Genomic DNA, 17,392 nt, shown 5'->3' on the forward strand with positions numbered 1-17,392 from the left:
GAAAGAATACAACAGTAGAGTTATCACAAGTTGTTAGAATGTTAAGCGAAGGAAATGTCATCAACTAACTTAAAAAGTGTTGTCTTTTCCACCTCAACTTACTGCTGCTTCTGCTTATGTACCATTAAACAAGGCACCCCAAGCCGCCAAGCAACCACTTTGTATCCTTTGTATCTTTTCAGTTTTCTCACTACCATGCATGAACTGTCACAAAACTTGCATCGAATATCAAAGTTGCATTTCATTAAAGGTTTATGCCATATACAGGACCCGCCGTGGTGGCTCAGTGGTTAAGGCGCTCGGCTACTGATCAGTGGTATCCGGGTTCGAACCCGACCGCGGCGGCCGCGTTTCGATGGAGGCGAAACGCAAAGGCGCCGTGTGCTGTGCGATGTCAGTGCACGTTAAAGATCCCCAGGTGGTGGAAATTACTCGGAGCCCTCCACTACGGCACCTTTTTATTCCTTTCTTCGCTCAGTCCCACCTTTATCCCTTCCCTTAGGGCCCGGTTCAGGTGTCCGCCGAGATGTGAGGCAGATACTGCGCTATTTCCTTTCCCCAACAACCAATCTTCAATTTTTTTTGTTCATATACAGCTAGTAACAATACGAGAGGGAACACAGGAGCGCATGGCCTCCACGTTCCTCAAAGCGCTGCCGCCGTCAGCCGATGAGAATGGGCGGAACCACCAGGGGCATATGTGCGAAAAGTGCAGCCGGCCGTGCAAGCTTACGGGGCATGCGCATTTGCGCCGATTCTCGCCGCCTCTCGGTGACAGCGGTCCGCGATAAATATGGCGGCCACACGCTCCTGTGTTCTCTCTAATATTGCTTCTAGCTGCACACTATGCTGCATGTGCACTGATTGAACAGAAGCCCCTTGAAACATTTTGTCTGCCCGGCTTGGAAAACTCATGACCTCATGGACGAATCACCTCTGTCTTTCAGGTTGCTTGCCGCTCCCCTGTGCTAGCCCCGTGACCTTTGGGCGAGAAAGATGTCGGGTGCCAACACGACAACCACCAGCTTCACCTTTGCTACGCCGCCCACAACCAGTATATTGCCCTCTTTAAATTTTTTTTACGTCGCGTAATCTTCTGTGCCTGCATTAGTCTGCATTTTGCTTATGAAATCGCCGGATCTTAGTACAGCACAGCGCTCCGCCACAATCTTATCTCTGCAAGGCTCCAACCACTCCTGTGCTATGGCAGGCGCACTTGCTCACCTGCAGCCTTGGCTTAGCGGATTGTATTAGTGCACCATGCTGTGCTAGAACAACCTGTCAACTTCCTTGCCAGGCCACCTTGTGATGCTGAGCTAAAGCACGTCTGCCGCATGATAAACGTTTTCAAGAACTTCAGTGCTGTAAAAGTATGTTGGTGCCCTTCTACGGGCTTTCTGTTCCAGGTGAGCAAATGGAACCACTTTTCTCCCGGTTTGGTCGTATGTTAGGTTCATTTGCACATATCACTGTTTATGTTTTGTTTTGCCGCCAGAGCTGCTTTGCAGTGGGGAACAATACCTGCAGTGAATTACATATGTGGGACCGTTGTTTATGCGCCTCGCTTAATTGGCTGGGAGCTCCGGTGGAAGACTGCACGGCAAGGGACTTTCAAAGCCCCTCTAATCCTCACCGACGCTGTAACATAGACGATAGATTAAAGCTACTGTAATTAACACACTGTAGCCTGAACGACAATTTTTCTGCCTTATATTGACGAGCCACAAACTGCTGAGCGGTATCTGAGTGGCTGGCAGTAAGAAAAGGTGGAGATATGGGGAAGATTTCCTTTAATCTCTGTTCCCCGGGAATAGAGTGGCTAGTGATCGGAAGAGAGGCAGCAACTGCCCTGCTTGTGTTTTGCAGCATTTTCTTTTGGCACCACTAAGACGAACCCGACATTCAGCTTTGGCCAGCAGCAACCGTCGACAGGATCTGCAGCTGCGCCGCCACCCACTGCAGCCCCTGCCACCGCCACTCCAGCCGCCACTGCAGCACCTGTGACGGGTGAGGCTCTTGGCTTCTGCTGGCTTCCTTTTTTACCGTATTCACTCGACTACTGACAACACCCTCTACTTTGGCTCTCAGGAAACGTGATTTTTTCTTGATGTAATGAACTCAACCCCTTTCTTGTGGTGTGCAGTATGCTGATGATGATGGTGAATGCTAGTAGGGGTGTAGCGTCAGCCTGGGCTGCCTGCCGTAAGAAGTGAGTAGAGACTCAGACTGACATAACGAATGAACATTTTAGTCAAAGCGGGCTGGGTTTATATCGGGGAATGAACAAGTGATAATTAACAACCAATAACAACTACACATACACACAGACAAGTACTAATCAAATCCGATAAACAGAAACCAAAACTCACAACACAACATACTCAGTCCCTTACGGAAAAAAAGCAAACATGGAAAAATTTAGAATACAAAATTTTGAAGATGAATAAACTTCATAAGGCACATGAATGAGCTTGTTCACCATGAATAAGCTTTTAACTTATAACACATGCATTCTATGCCTTCTCTCGTCTCGGAGGGGGGGGGGGGGGGGGCGGGGGCGGGGGGGTTGTAGAGGAAGAAATGAAGGAGTTCAAGTACAGGCCAAGTGAATGCATGAGTGAAAATTGACAAGTGAAGTGAATGCTGCCAGGGCAGCGTCGTTATTAGTATTTAAGTATGAAATTGACGTCCCAAAGTCCATGACACGCTCGTGAATATTTTCCTCCCTGCTACAGGTCACTACACAAACACGAAATGTTGCTACTTAGAACTCTGAGCTAGTTTGAAGAGAGTGGCAGTGAGTGTCCTTCTTGCGTTTCGCAGCATTTTCTTTTGGGACCAACAAGACTAACCCGACATTCAGCTTTGGCCAGCAGCAGCAGCCATCCACTGCAGCCCCTGCCGCTGCCACTCCAGCCGCCACTGCCGCAGCTGTGAATGGTGAGGCTGTTGGCATCTGCCGGTCTCCTTCTATACCGTGTTCTCTCGCGTAATGAACGCACTCCCTTTATTTTTGTGTGCACAATGCTGACAATGATACTGAATGCTAGCAATGTGGCTCTTTCTTGGACGCCGAAACTGCGCAGTACAAAAATGCGCCACCTGTCGAATGTCAAGACTACTATACCTTACTCTATGAACAGCCAACAGCCAAGTAATAATGTGTACCTCAAAGAATCCGAGAACTACTAGAAACTCCGTCTGTCCACAAAAGGTTTTTCTGTTTGATCTAGCATATCTTAATGACTGTAGAAACTTGTTGCAGTTGGTCTTTGTGCTGAGGGCTGTCAGCTGCGGGCTTATGGTGAAGCTCAGAAGCCAAAACTACGCAGCCAGGCTAGTTTACCTAGGGACACGAGACTTCGTATTGTCATCACGCTTGCCGTTATTCGCACTTCTAAATGGACGTTCACAACAGGCGGGATTTTTACACAAGCAAGTCCACATGCACAAGCATTGATCTGTTTATAGAACCTTTTTAATTGTGGCGGACACCAAGCAACAGGCCACTTTCCTCTTAACCTGTAGTATATTTACACAAGTATTGAACTGTTTATAGATCCTATCCCAAACTGCACCCATACACTGTTCCTTTTTTTGTTTCATGCAAATGCTTGCTCTTACCAACCATGTTTCTGCTGTGGCAAAAAATGAGTGTACATTTGTATTGCCTTGTTCACGTTTTGCGCTGTGAGCATTTTTTCTACGCATCACAGTTAGTAATAGCAACTTTTGGCGGCAAGAGATGTAGTCAGGGCATGCCATCATCGTTGTCACCAGGTTCTTTTTAATGCTTTGCAGACACAAGCATGCCTCGTAAGCAGTTTGCTTCCCTTGTTTCTCATTCTTCATCTGTCTTCTTGCATTTGCACAACAGGCAGCACAGCCTGTTCGCTTTGCTTCTGCCTTAGGGCTGCCCAACAAAGGCCAAATGTAACTCTCTGTTGACAGTGGCAGCGGCAGTGTCAAGTCTTGTTTCTGTACAAGCGGTGGCGAGGTTCTCCCTTAAACAGTGGTGATAGGTGTTTCCATTCACTCATTGCTTGTGCGTTCTTTTGTAGCTACAACACAACCCTCAGAACCGACGTCCAGCTCTACTGCACCATCTGTGTCGTAAGTGCACCATCGAAAGCTGTACAGCACAGGAGGAATAATCATGGCCATTTATTGGCTGCATCGCATAGCAGAGTAGATGCATGGAATGAGTGTCATTATCTGTTTTATGCATTTTGATGCTAAAGCACCACTCCGTACGTACCAACCCCGAGCAAGCATCTTGTCACTTGTCTTGTCCTCAGAACTAGCCCGAGATTACCCGAGTTAGCTCGGTTAAGTTCGATGCAGCGTCGCGCCAGCTGCAGCCAATTGGTGGAGGATGCTCAGCTCGCCAGCTGTAGCCAATAGGAGGCGGTTAGTAGGTGGTAGTTAAAATTAGTGATTGGTCGCGAGAGGTTTCTCGGGAAGAAGCAACATGGGTGGCATAATCGCTGCCGGTGGCTAGGGTAGAAACAACGACCTGCCAGTGCAGTGGCGCATCGCTTAACAGCTGCACCACTGTGACTACAGTGATATGAGGATTCGCCGTTATCTATGAATGTTTAGTAGAGAATGACCAATTCTGCACATATGGGCATTTACCAACCAAATCTATCGCGTTATACCCTGAGAAAGAACACCTGCTTTGCACGTCTACTCGGTTCAACTACGTTAAACCCCTGCCACCTTTTAAGGTGTTTGTACAGAACAATAAAAACCTGTTGACTCAGACACCCCGTCCAGCCCTCTTAGCCACGTGTATTAGTCTGTGGCGCGAAAATCTTGCTAATTCAGAGGAATCTGGTCTCGCTTCGGTTAATTCGGACAAGTAGGAGAGCTTTCATGATCACAGGGTTCCTTAGATGGGATGGGTACGATGGTTAGTGAGCGAGCAAGAAATATGGCTTGGTGTCGAACCGAAACGTAAAGGCATCGTACTGGTTCATTTAAGCTGCGAACTGGGCGAGTTTGTACTGATTCATATTTGAACAGTGTAATAAAACTACGGGACACAACGAAGAATGGGCACCACAAGCGCTGACTCGCAACTAGATTTTTATTCACGTCAAAGGCATCTTATATACCAAGAACACCAAACACAAACCAGAGGGAAAACAAAAGAACACAAAAGCTAATTATCCGATTGTCACCGTTGTGGGCCTGATTATTAGCTTTTGTGTTCTTTTGTTTCCTTTTGCTTTCCCTCTGGTTTGTGTTTGGTGTTCTTGGTATTTAAGATTCCTTTGACGTGAATAAAAATCTAGTTGCGAGTCAGCGCTTGTGGTGTCCATCCTTCGTTGTGTCTCGTAGTTTTATTGCGCTGTTCAAATATGAATCGGACTGGTCTCTGTGAAAATCAGTGGAGAAGGTGCAAGGCAATGCTTTTTTTTGTTTTGTGCTACGCTTTGAAAATTTCTTTCTTTCTCTTGCGTGCGTGTGGGTCGCGGATTTTGCCGTCAGCTTTCATGCTTTCGCGAAGCCTGCAATCGTCTTTATTACGTCGTGTGCGTGTACGCTGGGTGTGCTTTTTATTACTGTTGGCGCCCTGGGTGCCCGGAGAGGCGCCACAATGTGTTGATTCATTCGAGAGGGTGCACGTGCATCACTGTTTGGCGGAGCTGTGAAAACTAGTGATCGCCATGGAAATATACGCGCATGAAGCTATTACACAAAGCTATTAGTGGTTACAGATTAAAAAAAAGAAATAAAGGTATATACGCGGAATTTTTTAATGCTTTTTTTTCATTTCGATCTCCCCTAGAATTCGACATTTGGTTAATTAGGCCTTTTTCTCCGGTCCCATGAAATCGAAATCAACGGGGGTTTACTGCATTTACAGAAAAATGGTAACGACTCGATAGATCTTGCAGCAGTGACTTAATTTTTGCGAATGTTTGTTATATGGCTGTAAATGGTCCGTAATTCTATACGCAGTCAATTCCTATTCGCAACACTTCTCTTGCAGCCTGCCTGGCGAGGCTTTTGCCCGTTAATTGTTCCGAGCATTCGACGTTGTCCTGGCGCGCACCAAAAAAAAAAACAACCTAATTTTTTGACACATTACATCTTGCATGAGTATGCTTCGGCCTTTAACGACATTATATGTGCAGACAGGGGGGTTAGTTGGCAGCTTTGAAGACAACGAGACTAGTTACTACCAGCGCAGAGAGACGACTGCTAAGCACCAGCTAGAACACACCGCAAGTTGATGTCCAGCATTCATGGCGTCTGTTTATCCCTAGTCTTTGCCTCTTTGCGCTGGTAGTACCCTGTTTCACCGTGACCTTGGCAGCAATGCTGCTCCTTCGTGGGTTGCTGTAAGATGTGCATGGTTACTTTCTACACTTTACTCGTGATGGGCTGGCTTCACCTGCATATTCGACGACAGCAGTCAAGATTTCTGCAGCTGAATTAGATTCTAGTTACTTTCCTTGCGAATGAACACTCTCCTGGCAGCCTCCTAATCCTTTGGAGTTCCTAGTAGGGCACTTTCCCAATAGGCACTGGATGTCCCTTGGATGTCCTGAGGACGTCCTGAACGTCCGCAGGACATCCACGGGAGTTTTAATGTCCATTGGGTCTCGACAACGCAACATGGCCGTTCCAGTATACTGTCGGGAACTGCCCAACAAGATTTCTCGTGGTGTATTTGCTCGCATTTTCCTCACTACGCATGATCCATCTATTAAGACGCACGCTGCCAAAATATCGTTGGTAGACATGGGTACATAAAGGAAGCACCATAAATAAACATTCCAGGAGTTGTTCTCGCACAGTAGCTGTTTTCTTTCGAGGGGCCCAGAACTGGCGAAATAGTTTCAGTCCGGGGTGACCGCAAAGTGGGTCAGAAATTTGAACAGCAGAGAGTTAGTGATTGCCGTAGAACTTGTGCGCACAATGCCTGGCATTGTGTGGGCACTGTTACAGGATGAACTACCGACTTCTGGAGGAGTCGGTCAAAGAGTGGGAAGAGGAACGGGCAGGGCTGGAGACGAACTTCGTCAAACAGGCCACCCAGGTATGCTGTGTTGTGAGATAGCGAAGAACGAAAAAAAATGACTGTGGTTTAACTCTGCTACACCGAATGGTCGAGCGATAGCTACTCGTGCTACTAATATGGTTTTGCTGTTTCTTAGCTCTTGGCTTAACTTGTTGCTTCCGGCTGTTATGTGTAATCGGATTGAATACTCCGTTTGCAAGTTTAAACCATTTATTAAGTTAAGCTTCTTGATTCTGACAAACACCCCCTGTGGTCCGTGAGGTAGTTGGAAATGGTTAGCAGTTCGACTATGGTAACCTTTGCAAGAACCACTCGCAAGGCCAAAATTAAAGGTCACCATCGTGTCGAGCACAATCAAATTATTCTGAACATCGGTTTTGGTCCAAATCCAACAAGGTAAAATTTCGGGGGTGAGTGGCCCAAATTTGTTATTGGCCCGGGTTAAATTTGAAGGTTACAATCGTATGGGGCGCATTAAAATTAGCCTGTATACCGATTTCCGTCCAAATCCGAGGTCTAATTTCGAGGGTGGGGGTGGGCCAAGTTTAGAAATGACAGTGTCTACATTTGGAGGTCACCATCTTATTGGGAACATTCACATTAGGTTGTATCTAGATTTTGGTCCAAATCTGTGGTCAAATTTCGGGGGCGGGGTGCGCCAAGGTTGGTGGTGACCAGGCCGAAATTTAGGGACACCATCACTCTGGCCATTAATTATTCTTCGGCACCTTACTTAAGGCTTTTGCTATGAAATGGGCAAGTCCGAAGATCACTTCAATGTCAAATCTACATACCGACCTAAACTTGAGTTTCTGCACTGAATAGAGCTATCGCTGTAAAAATGCTGTACGCTGAAAGGATGCAAGAAAGAATGCTGGCTTCACAGTATTGTCGATAGGTAGGGTAGCCCTCCCGGCCGTTCGTTGTAATCAGACTCTTTTAACGACATGTTTTCTCAGAAAATGCTCACTGTAAAGCATTGGCTTACTGATGTTTTATTTGGTATTTCATGGCCTCTTTGCAGTTCCAGGGCGATTGATTTGCAACTGCCTTTTAATTTTTTCGGCGAATCCGTTTGTGGGCTGTTTTTCTGCAGGCTATACTGTTCATCTTCATGGTTGCAACACAACAGTTTTTCATCTCAGTATGCGCTGTAACACAAGAAAAAAATTGTTTATCTTCATAATTAATATACTGTCAGGCAGTTGAATGAACATCATACAAGACGAAAGGCAGCATTAAAAAAGATTTTCTTTTGGTTACCCTGGCTTCAGTTGGGCGGAACTTGTAAATAAAGTGCTAACTGTAGCAAAGTCATAGGGATGTGAAACATACTGTGCTGTAATTATAGTCTTTCAAATTACTTGCTCTTGTACCCTTGTATGCCTCTATATAATTGTATAAGGCATATACGGTGGGTTAGTATTCAGTTTCTAATGCTGCCTGTTGCCTTTTCCAAGCACTTTTAGGTTTGTGCTGAGCATGGGCACAAGAAAAGTTAACCTCGTAACATCAAGAAATTCGCTATATCGAGGTTTGTTGCATCCAGGTTTACCAGTAGTACAAAAAAAAATGGTTAGGAGGGAAAGCAAGAAACCAGCGACGTGGTGTATTAAAACTCTGTTTGATTTGAAAAGTGATCCCATGATTCCTTTTTTATGGCTGTTAGTTTTGTTCCTGTTGTCATAAATGTACCATCTGATGGTTTTTGTTTTTCTATTCTTTATTATTTGTGTTCTCTTAAACAGCCCCCCCCCCCCCCCCCCCCCCCCCCCCGGCCAGTGATATAATTTTGTATCTGACTAGCTGTGATAGCTCACTGGCTCAGGTTATCTGCTACTCTGCCAGGTACCGCAGACCGAATTTTGGCTACAGTGGCTACATTTGCGCGGAGGCAGAATGCAAGGACGGCTGTGTGTCTTGTAGTGTAAATGCATGTTGAATGATCCCACGGCGTTGAAATTAATCTGCTACCCTCCACTACGCTTTTGCGGAGCTCAGGGTCCACATCGGAACGCCGAGCCTCACATATTGTTCCTATTGCTGTAAGCCTCACATACTTTCTTTTCTGACCGGATCCGTGCAGTAGATTAACACTATTCAATTAGAAGGTCCACCTTGAAGAAAAAGCAGTGTCCGGCATTGTGCTCGTGTTTATTGTACACCAGCTTCCACCTGCCAGCCACCTAGCATGGTTGGTAACGTTGAGAGAGGGAATCCCCTCTCCACTTGGAGGGGGGAAGATGGAGAGGCCGAAACGTGGCTGCCACAGGAAGAACCTCGGGGGTGGCTGAGGGGGTTTTTCATGGGAACAACCCGGTGGGTGCCAATCAACGTCCGCTGATTAATGCATACGTGGCAACCTTGAATTTGCAAGCAAAAAGAACTCCTAATGCTAATGCACTCTCATTTCATTATAATTAAGAGCCCTTGTAATAATAATAATTATTATTATACTGTTCCTTCGTTTAGTTTTTAATGCGACAGCACCAGGAGGGCTATAAAGGCGAAAACTGTCCGATGGAGTCGGCGTCTGTGTGGGCGCTACTGCAGCAGGAGGGCTATGAAGAATCCCAAGGATCTATGAATGTAAATCAGAGAATAACCTTGTGCATTAATGGGAAATAACCCATTACGCTATCGAGTCATACCCCTAAGGCCGAGTTAAAGTGTCCCCTGCAATTTTTGTGTCCAGTGTCGGAACATCCAACTTCACATTAATCCAGTATTGGGGTGTGGCAGCGAGACACTGGTCAGAGTGTCAACAGCATCATCCATCGTTGTGTTATTCCACTCACTGGAGTTAACGCTCTGAAAAGCACTGGCTCCTCTTCGATGGCTCTAAGCATGCTGGACACGCGTGCGGCGCAGGTGAACGCCAGCGATCAGCTGCTCTGGGCAAGCGCCAAGCGCGTGGCTCAGCTTAACAGCCTGGTGGAGCGCGCCCAGCTGGACCAGCAGCAGCTGGAACACGAGGTGGACTACGAGGCTGCCCAGCTGGCGGAGCTGGAGCGGCTGCTGGAGCCCCTGGAGAGTGCCATGCGCACCGCACCCACCCGCACTATGCGGCAGCACGCCGACCTCGAGCGCGATTACACGTACGTGTGGCCCCCTTGCCACTTCTTTGGCACTGAAAGACCGGAGATACTGCAGTCCGCTTGGTAGTTCAGGCTCCAAGGAGATAAAAAATTTGGTCGAATTAACGGCAGCTTTTCCAGTACACTTGATATTGCCAGATCCAAAGCGTCAATTCAAATAAACCGGCTCTTCGAATTAACGTCTGCTATACCAGCTAGTGGGGAAACAATTTTGTATACCTTTTGTTCCTGTTCGTGACCTTCGTAATCGGGATCACTTTGTACTACCCAAAGCACGGACCAGATATGGCAAACACCTTCGGAAGTATTATGTGACACAAGTCCTTAACCAAATAGCTAAAGATATCTTTTCGCTTAACACTCGTAATACAGTGAAATTGTTGCTGGTTAAATTGCGTTGTTAATTACTACTAACTCGTCAGCGGAATGTTTTTCCTTTCTTTTTTTCTTTCAACTGAGAATGTTTCCTTGGTTCTTCTGCGCCTCTTTGCGACAGCGTATACCCGATGTGTTGACTGCTGCCAGGCGCTGCCACTCAAGCCTTCCGCGGCTTTGGCAGGCCCGCATTTGTAAAAACTACTTGAAATAAACAAAATTATTATTATTATTATTATTATTATTATTATTATTATTATTATTATTATTATTATTATTATTATTATTATTGGCAGTGTAGTACTGGCCTTGTGGTTGCGATTCCCAAAGTGTGAACCCTTTCATTTTCGGAGCATCTTTTGCCAGATGATGTGCCATGTACCACTAGCTCCACATGGTTCGTGCACCCAAACTAGGAATAATATTTTTCACGTAGCTGACGGTAGCCTTCATTATCGCTTTCACTTTTGTTGCATGTTGGAAGTTTTTAGTGAATCACTGTTGTGAGTGTTACTGCTATGTTGATCGTGCTGTCCAAAAAAAAAAAAAACAATTGGCGCTCCCATCTACGTGCTGAAAAGAATAAGAAAAGGTCATTTTTTTTATCGAGCTATGAAATGTACGTGTTGACAAAATAAAATAGTATTTTTTTTCGCAATATGTTTCATCTGCGCAATGTCTCTGTTCTCAGTTTCCAGACGACCAGCTTTACCCAGCATGATAATGAAACCAGTGCTGTCCGAACTCGTATAGTGCTTTGTTCCAGTGGGTTGCACTGCAAAAAAAAAAAATGCAAGAGTGCGCCATCAGATACCGAACGCCACATGTTGGTTGCAAGAAAGGAGTGGTATACGAGTTCCCGCTTACATGCGGCAAGGTGTACGTTGGACAAACCGGACGGTGTCTTAATGAGCGCCTGCTTGAACACAAGAACTCATTAAACAAGAAGGGTGCCCATCTGCCAGATCACTGCCAAGCCTGCTCGAAAGAGAAGCGTATAGCCTGCAAGCCTCGACTATTGGAATGCAAAGTGCTTTTGGAAAGCCGAGATAAGACAGAACGTGAGCTCGCGGAAGCCTTCTATATCAAGAAGCGAGGTGATAATTGCATTAGTGACACGTCAGTTATTCTTCGCCACAGTGAAATGCTGTTTCTTGATGCATATCTGTGAGAGGTGAATGTCTGTCAACTGCATTAAGAGCATGAATAATGGCAGATGCTATATAAACGCTCTTCCTTGAATAAATCCTGTTGAAAGTGCAGCGATCGTCCTGTTCCTTTTCTCGTCCGTGTTGCCGTTTTGCACTCTCACGTCTTTCACCAACTCTAGGTAATTTATTTATTCACAGTATTCCTCAAAGGTACACAGGGGGTATGAAATGAGGGGTGGCCTGACAAAAGAAGGGTGTTACCATAACAAACGGTCTTCGATTTCAGATTTGAAGTGAGCGGGATTGATGATGGACGCCACTTTGGACGGAAAGCCATTCCAGTCGCTGGCTTTTCTGATAAAAAAAGGCATAAGTTCCTGTGTGTGCTTTTTCAGAGCAGACGGCATTAGTGCGACTATTATAAAAAATGCGACGAGCGCGCGTCATAGTGGGGGCTGAAAGTGTGATAAAATTTGATACAAAGAAAGACGGGGATTTTGCGACGACAGGCAATCTTGTCAACTGCCAGTGTCCCCAGTAATCCAGCTCTAAATCGTGCTAGTTTCATACTGGAAGGCACTGGTTTCGCAGTAGGACAATCCGCCTTTCTCACGCTGCTCGCTCTGAGCAAGCGCTCCTCTTCTCCACCTCCACTGGTTGCAAACAGCCAGCTCCTACTGCGCATGCGCAGTTCATGTTAGTGACAGGCTCATGCGACAGATGGCGACAGCGGTCAAGCGCACACTTGCCACTTGGCAGGCACAGCAAGCTCTCGTGGAACCGGACTGGGCCTGCGTCTCCCACGTGCGTTAGTTTTCAACCAGCAGCAGAGGAATTTTCGTCACTCCCCAGAGGGCGCTACATCTCGTGAAAAATGCACAAAGGAATGGACGCCACGCCACTAGCCATTGTCTCCCTACCGCCATATGCAGGGTGGGGAAGTAGTTTCAGTACTGCTTACTGCAATAGGACATGTAGGAGTAGCAATTTTTTCATTACGTACATATTTCACATGAACATCCCATGCTTGAATTGTGGGATGATTTGCGGTCACAAAATTTCACAAGCGCACAATCAGGTTAATGACGACCACCTCTTTTGTTGACGGTGTACTTATGAGCCAGCACGATGGATCCTGTGTATGCAGCAGTGCACACTGAGTGTGCTCAGGTCTCGAAGCTCGTGACCATAAAGAAGAGTGTTTGCTGTGGCAGACATTTATTGGACACGTCAGTAAAGTACTTCACATGATCATTAATTCTAAGTTTTGCTAATATTTTGAGAAATGTTGTTAAGCTACGTTGCGAAGCTATGAGTACCTCTGCACTTAAATTTATACTGACGCCTAAGGAAGTGTCATGTTTGGATGCCTAAGTTTCATTTGTTGGCAGCGAAAATTGTTTGCAGGATTCTTGCGAAATGTAGCCAATTTTTAAAGGTCATGAAAACAACATGAACTTTGGTGCGGTATAAAGCTGGGCTGACTATCAAAGTTTCTTTTACACTGGATAACATTCCACTATTTTCGTGAAGTGATTGCATCTATAATGGAGATGGCGACCTTTCTTTGTGTTGTTGTCGTCTGCTTCTGAGCGGTGTCTCCTCTGCCTGGTGCGTTGCAGGTACCGCCTGGCGGACAACATCAACTCCCAGCTAAACTGTGTGTCTCGGGACATCCTCGACATTGTGGAGCACTTTAATGCTGCCAATGCGTCTTCTGCACAGGACAAGGCGGTCAGTCCTCATCAAGTTACCACGTGGCACTTTGACGCCACTGTATCAGAGGCGGTAGCGAGACAAACTCGGCACCAGTGCGGTGTGCGGCCCTTGGAGGTCTGAAGGCCGCCTGTCCCAGCTAAATGAGGCTAGTTGGATGTAGGCAGCATTCACGTGACAACGTTGGCCTCGCTTGAGCAGTATCTTCTGGTTCTAAGGGTGGCACTTTTGCCATTGTTGCCACAGGAGAGTTCATCTGGCTATGACCATGCTCTTAGTTTCTTCATGGCCTCTGAGCATCTCAGAGAGCACTTTCTGGCTCTAATTCAAATGAATTTAGGAGTACTTTCAAGATGCTCACTGATGTTAATCTTCTTCTTTGACCACAGCAAGCGATGAAAAGATTAGCGCGGCGGATAAAGTTTGCGGAAGTGAGAACCTCAAGTAGGACATCCTTTCGCCAACCTGGCCCGGCACTGTACTCGTTAGTATCACTGATAACACACCCGACAGTTCTCCTATAGCCCTCTCTCGTCTTTTAGGGGTAAGCCGGTACTAAACAAATGTTTATTAATGTAGTCACAAGTATGAAATCTTCAGGGAACATGCAATTTCAAGCGCCAGTCATAAAGATGTCATTTAATTTCATGTAAACCAATTCCTTGAGAATTTATGTAATTGTTATGCAGGTTTTTTTGTGAAGAGCTTACAAAAAAAGTTTATCATGCCATTGGGTTCTCTTGACACCATGGAATGCAAAAAGGGTAAAATTACCATCATGCTTATCGTAGAACTTGAGTTGCAGGGTATGGAAGTTGCCACTCCAGGTACAGGAATACAAGCTTTTCTTCACGTTTCTGAAGTGACAACTTCAAAACCCTATAAAGGCCGACCCACATGGAGCGATATTCCTGCGAAAAAAATGGCAGTGGCTTAACTTGGCTGACCCTGGAATTCAGCGAAAAGCAAGGACGCTTGCTAAGGGTCTTAGGCTCGCCTATGGCAGTTCTGCTATACGCTCGCGACAGCCGTTCTATAAACACCCGCACGACCACGTGTCTATGACGTGGTATATCACATGGCCTTACGACATCCCCGTCGGATGTCATCCCATTGTTGCCTTTCTCCTACATTTTAGTATTGTGATTGTGTTTCGAAATTGCGATTGTGACTGTGTTGTTCTGTTGTGTTTTGGTATTATGGCCAACGCCGTATTGTGATTGTATCGCTTTTCATTTTCATCCTATTACATTATGCTTTATTGTATTAACGTTGTATTCTATCTATTTAAAATGTATTTACTTGGCCTCCCCCTCCTCCTTATGTAATGCCTCAATAGAGGGTTTTGAGCGTAAAATAAATGATGATGGTGGTGAGTGTCTTCTTTCACAGCTGGCCAGGGTAGGAGAGCTGGTTACTTGATAAGACTGGCAGTGTCCACAACTTGAAATCCTTTTTTTTTTCAAGCAGCTTGAGATGATATCAAAGGTGCTGAGTTCACACATGGATGCCCTGAAGTGGATCAAACACAATTCAGGTGAGCAGCACCTATCGTTGCAGTCAGCCTGATCAAGCAGTCCGAATAGTCTGACCTCTGTGTGATCACATTGTCGGTAACGTCACGCCCAGTTCTGGAGTGATGTCTTGTGCAGCTGCGAAAAGTGGCAAAATGGCAGCAATGTCACGTGGTAAAGTGTCTTTCCACCTTTCTCCCTGCCTTATCTCGTGCCTTTTAAAACGATAGCATTTAGGTTGTCTCATAAAAAGTTTCCGGCTTCAGTGTCACAAATTCCCTGCTTGGTCGAGAGAGGTTACGCGACCTCGTGACCGTACAGAAGGTGTAAACCTGCCTGCTGTTGCCAAATTCAACGCATTTGTAACCTGCCCACCATGTCACTTGCGCATGAGGCTTACGGAAGCTCTGGGAGAATAACCCGGGCCTCACAATACCAACCGGTGGCTGTGTTTGAAACAGCTACCTGCCGGGGAAGTTGCGCGTCGCTAAACCGCGCCGGGAGTGGTATGAAGACTTCTCGTGATCTATGAATGCGATTGAGAGGTCGTGACATCAACACCAAGTGACCCAGTGGACCAATCATAGGGCACCACTGGATTTCAAGATCCAAAATCTGAGGACCCCCAAAATTTAGAAGTTAGCCGACCCCCAAGAATTCTAAAGGACCCTCAAAATTTTGAAAGTACTGGGCCCATCCATGAAAATAGATTAAGGTGGATTAGAGGGTCAGATTAATATAATCCTGCACAATGATTCAATGGAAAGCACTTCATTCGAGAACGTGATGACTCATGCATACTATACAAGGGTAATGGAACCGGTTCCAACTCGTGTTCTGGCGGGACAACTACTAGAAGAGCATGAGGCACTCATTGTAGACACCCCAGCAGGCAACCTAAATGCCATCGCATTTTCTTCTGTAAGAATGTAGTTAAGGAGGCCCCAAAGTTTTTTAAACAATAAATGTATACGGGATTTTCCTGGGGGTAAACTATGTTGGTCTGATAGAATGTTGTAATCAAAATTTGCTGCAAGAGAGCACGGGAGTGGGAACTCCTTAGATCAGTCTGTGTGGTTCAGGACCGGGTCTCGTATAGGTCACGTGATTCCGTAAGGGACATGATGTATCAGGCCCAAATAGGGCCTAGTTTGTATGGTCCTTGGTGGGGGCGATTCCATTGGCTGGTGTACAGTACAGCTTTTGCTGTCGCCTCGTTTTGCTGGGCTTGTTAGTTCTGAAATGAGGAGAAAACAGGAGCAGAAACCAAACAACACCAAGATGTAATGAGAGGCCAGCGCTTGTCGTGTCTGTCACTGTATCTCTATCCTTGGTTTGCCGTCCTGTTTTCTCCTCTTGCCGTCGTTTCTGGGCAGTTACGGATTGGCGAGGGATCTTTGGAAAGGGGTAACGGGAGGGTTCTGCTTTTGCAGTGTATTTCTTGGACTGTCTGAGAATAAAACTTAATTTCTTGCTTAGACAGCAGGAGTGGTAACGCCTCCTTTAAAACCACCATTGCTTATGGAGCATTTTTTTTGGGGGAGGGGGAGGCTGGTTAATTACCTTGGCTAACTAATCTGCCCTTTAAACAGTTCTGAGATGTCAGCACTTGGTCCGATCTGCTTTCTTCGGTGTTGTCTTGGTTGTGCTACAAAAGGCTGCAGACCGACTAGTGTACCGGTACTATTTAGCTAATTTGCAAGTCACTAATGCGATGTCCTTGCCCTGTACCACACTCGGGCCATGTAGCTAAAGCCTTCCTTTTTTGGTGCAGTAGCACTACTATAGACGTACCTTACGGATTTCGGGCACCCATAAAAACGTCCTCCAAGCCTCTAATACACGATGAATTGCAAATAAGTCAAGCAATGTCATGACATACCATGACTTGCCCTTTGACACGACCTTGACAGTGGTATGTCTTGTCATGTTCAGACGTGTCCTTACGGGACCTTGACTTGACCGCCAGCGTAATAAACAATCGAGTCAAGCGCTACTGCACGATATTCCGTGCTTAGCCATGCTAAACCGCCTGCATTTTTTTTCTGTCTGCAACAGACCTCTTGCAGCAGAAGCTTCAAGACCTGGAGCGCTTCGGCCAGGAACAGAGGACTGACTCACTTCTAAAACGCTGAGGGTCCAGGTGACACGGAAGTCATTGTATTCGGTTAATAAACTGTTTCGCTTCATCACTGGCTGTGCTTGCGGCTTTGCTTGGTTGTGCTGCCGCGTGGGGTGGCCCAAGATGGTACAGTGATTGCCCAATAATATCCGGAAAGTACCAAAAAGAATTGGAACTTTCAAGATTACCGTAATTACTCGAGTAATTTGCGCCCGCGCGTAATTTGTGCAAGCCTAACATACTACCCGTAATAATAATAAATGTTCTGAGGGCACTTAAGTCTGCTTACGTGCAGGAATGCGAAAGCACGCAGCTTTCTAGAACGCGGGTTTTGTAGCGATAGCTACACTACGCCACCTCTTCGACCCTTCAGTGTGGCA

The 17,392-nt window shown here is 46.1% G+C and overlaps 1 protein-coding gene and 1 long non-coding RNA gene across 2 annotated transcripts in view; one reads left to right on the forward strand and one right to left on the reverse strand.

The window, feature by feature from the left end:
• LOC144110772 (uncharacterized) overlaps window positions 1–17,392 on the reverse strand; it is a 189,539-nt gene that overhangs the window by 72,971 nt on the left and 99,176 nt on the right. The gene's annotated exons all lie outside the window — the stretch shown is intronic.
• On the forward strand, window positions 2,832–17,058 carry LOC144110059 (nuclear pore glycoprotein p62-like). The gene is made up of 6 exons (XM_077642866.1): window positions 2,832–2,940; window positions 6,964–7,054; window positions 9,908–10,134; window positions 13,283–13,394; window positions 14,847–14,913; window positions 16,949–17,058. The coding sequence occupies exons 2-6, from the start codon at window positions 6,965–6,967 to the stop codon at window positions 17,023–17,025; spliced, it is 573 nt and encodes a 190-aa protein (XP_077498992.1). The 5' UTR covers window positions 2,832–2,940; window position 6,964; the 3' UTR covers window positions 17,026–17,058.

This window comes from Amblyomma americanum, chromosome 11, assembly GCF_052857255.1.
Source record: "Amblyomma americanum isolate KBUSLIRL-KWMA chromosome 11, ASM5285725v1, whole genome shotgun sequence".
Lineage (NCBI taxonomy): Eukaryota > Metazoa > Arthropoda > Arachnida > Ixodida > Ixodidae > Amblyomma > Amblyomma americanum.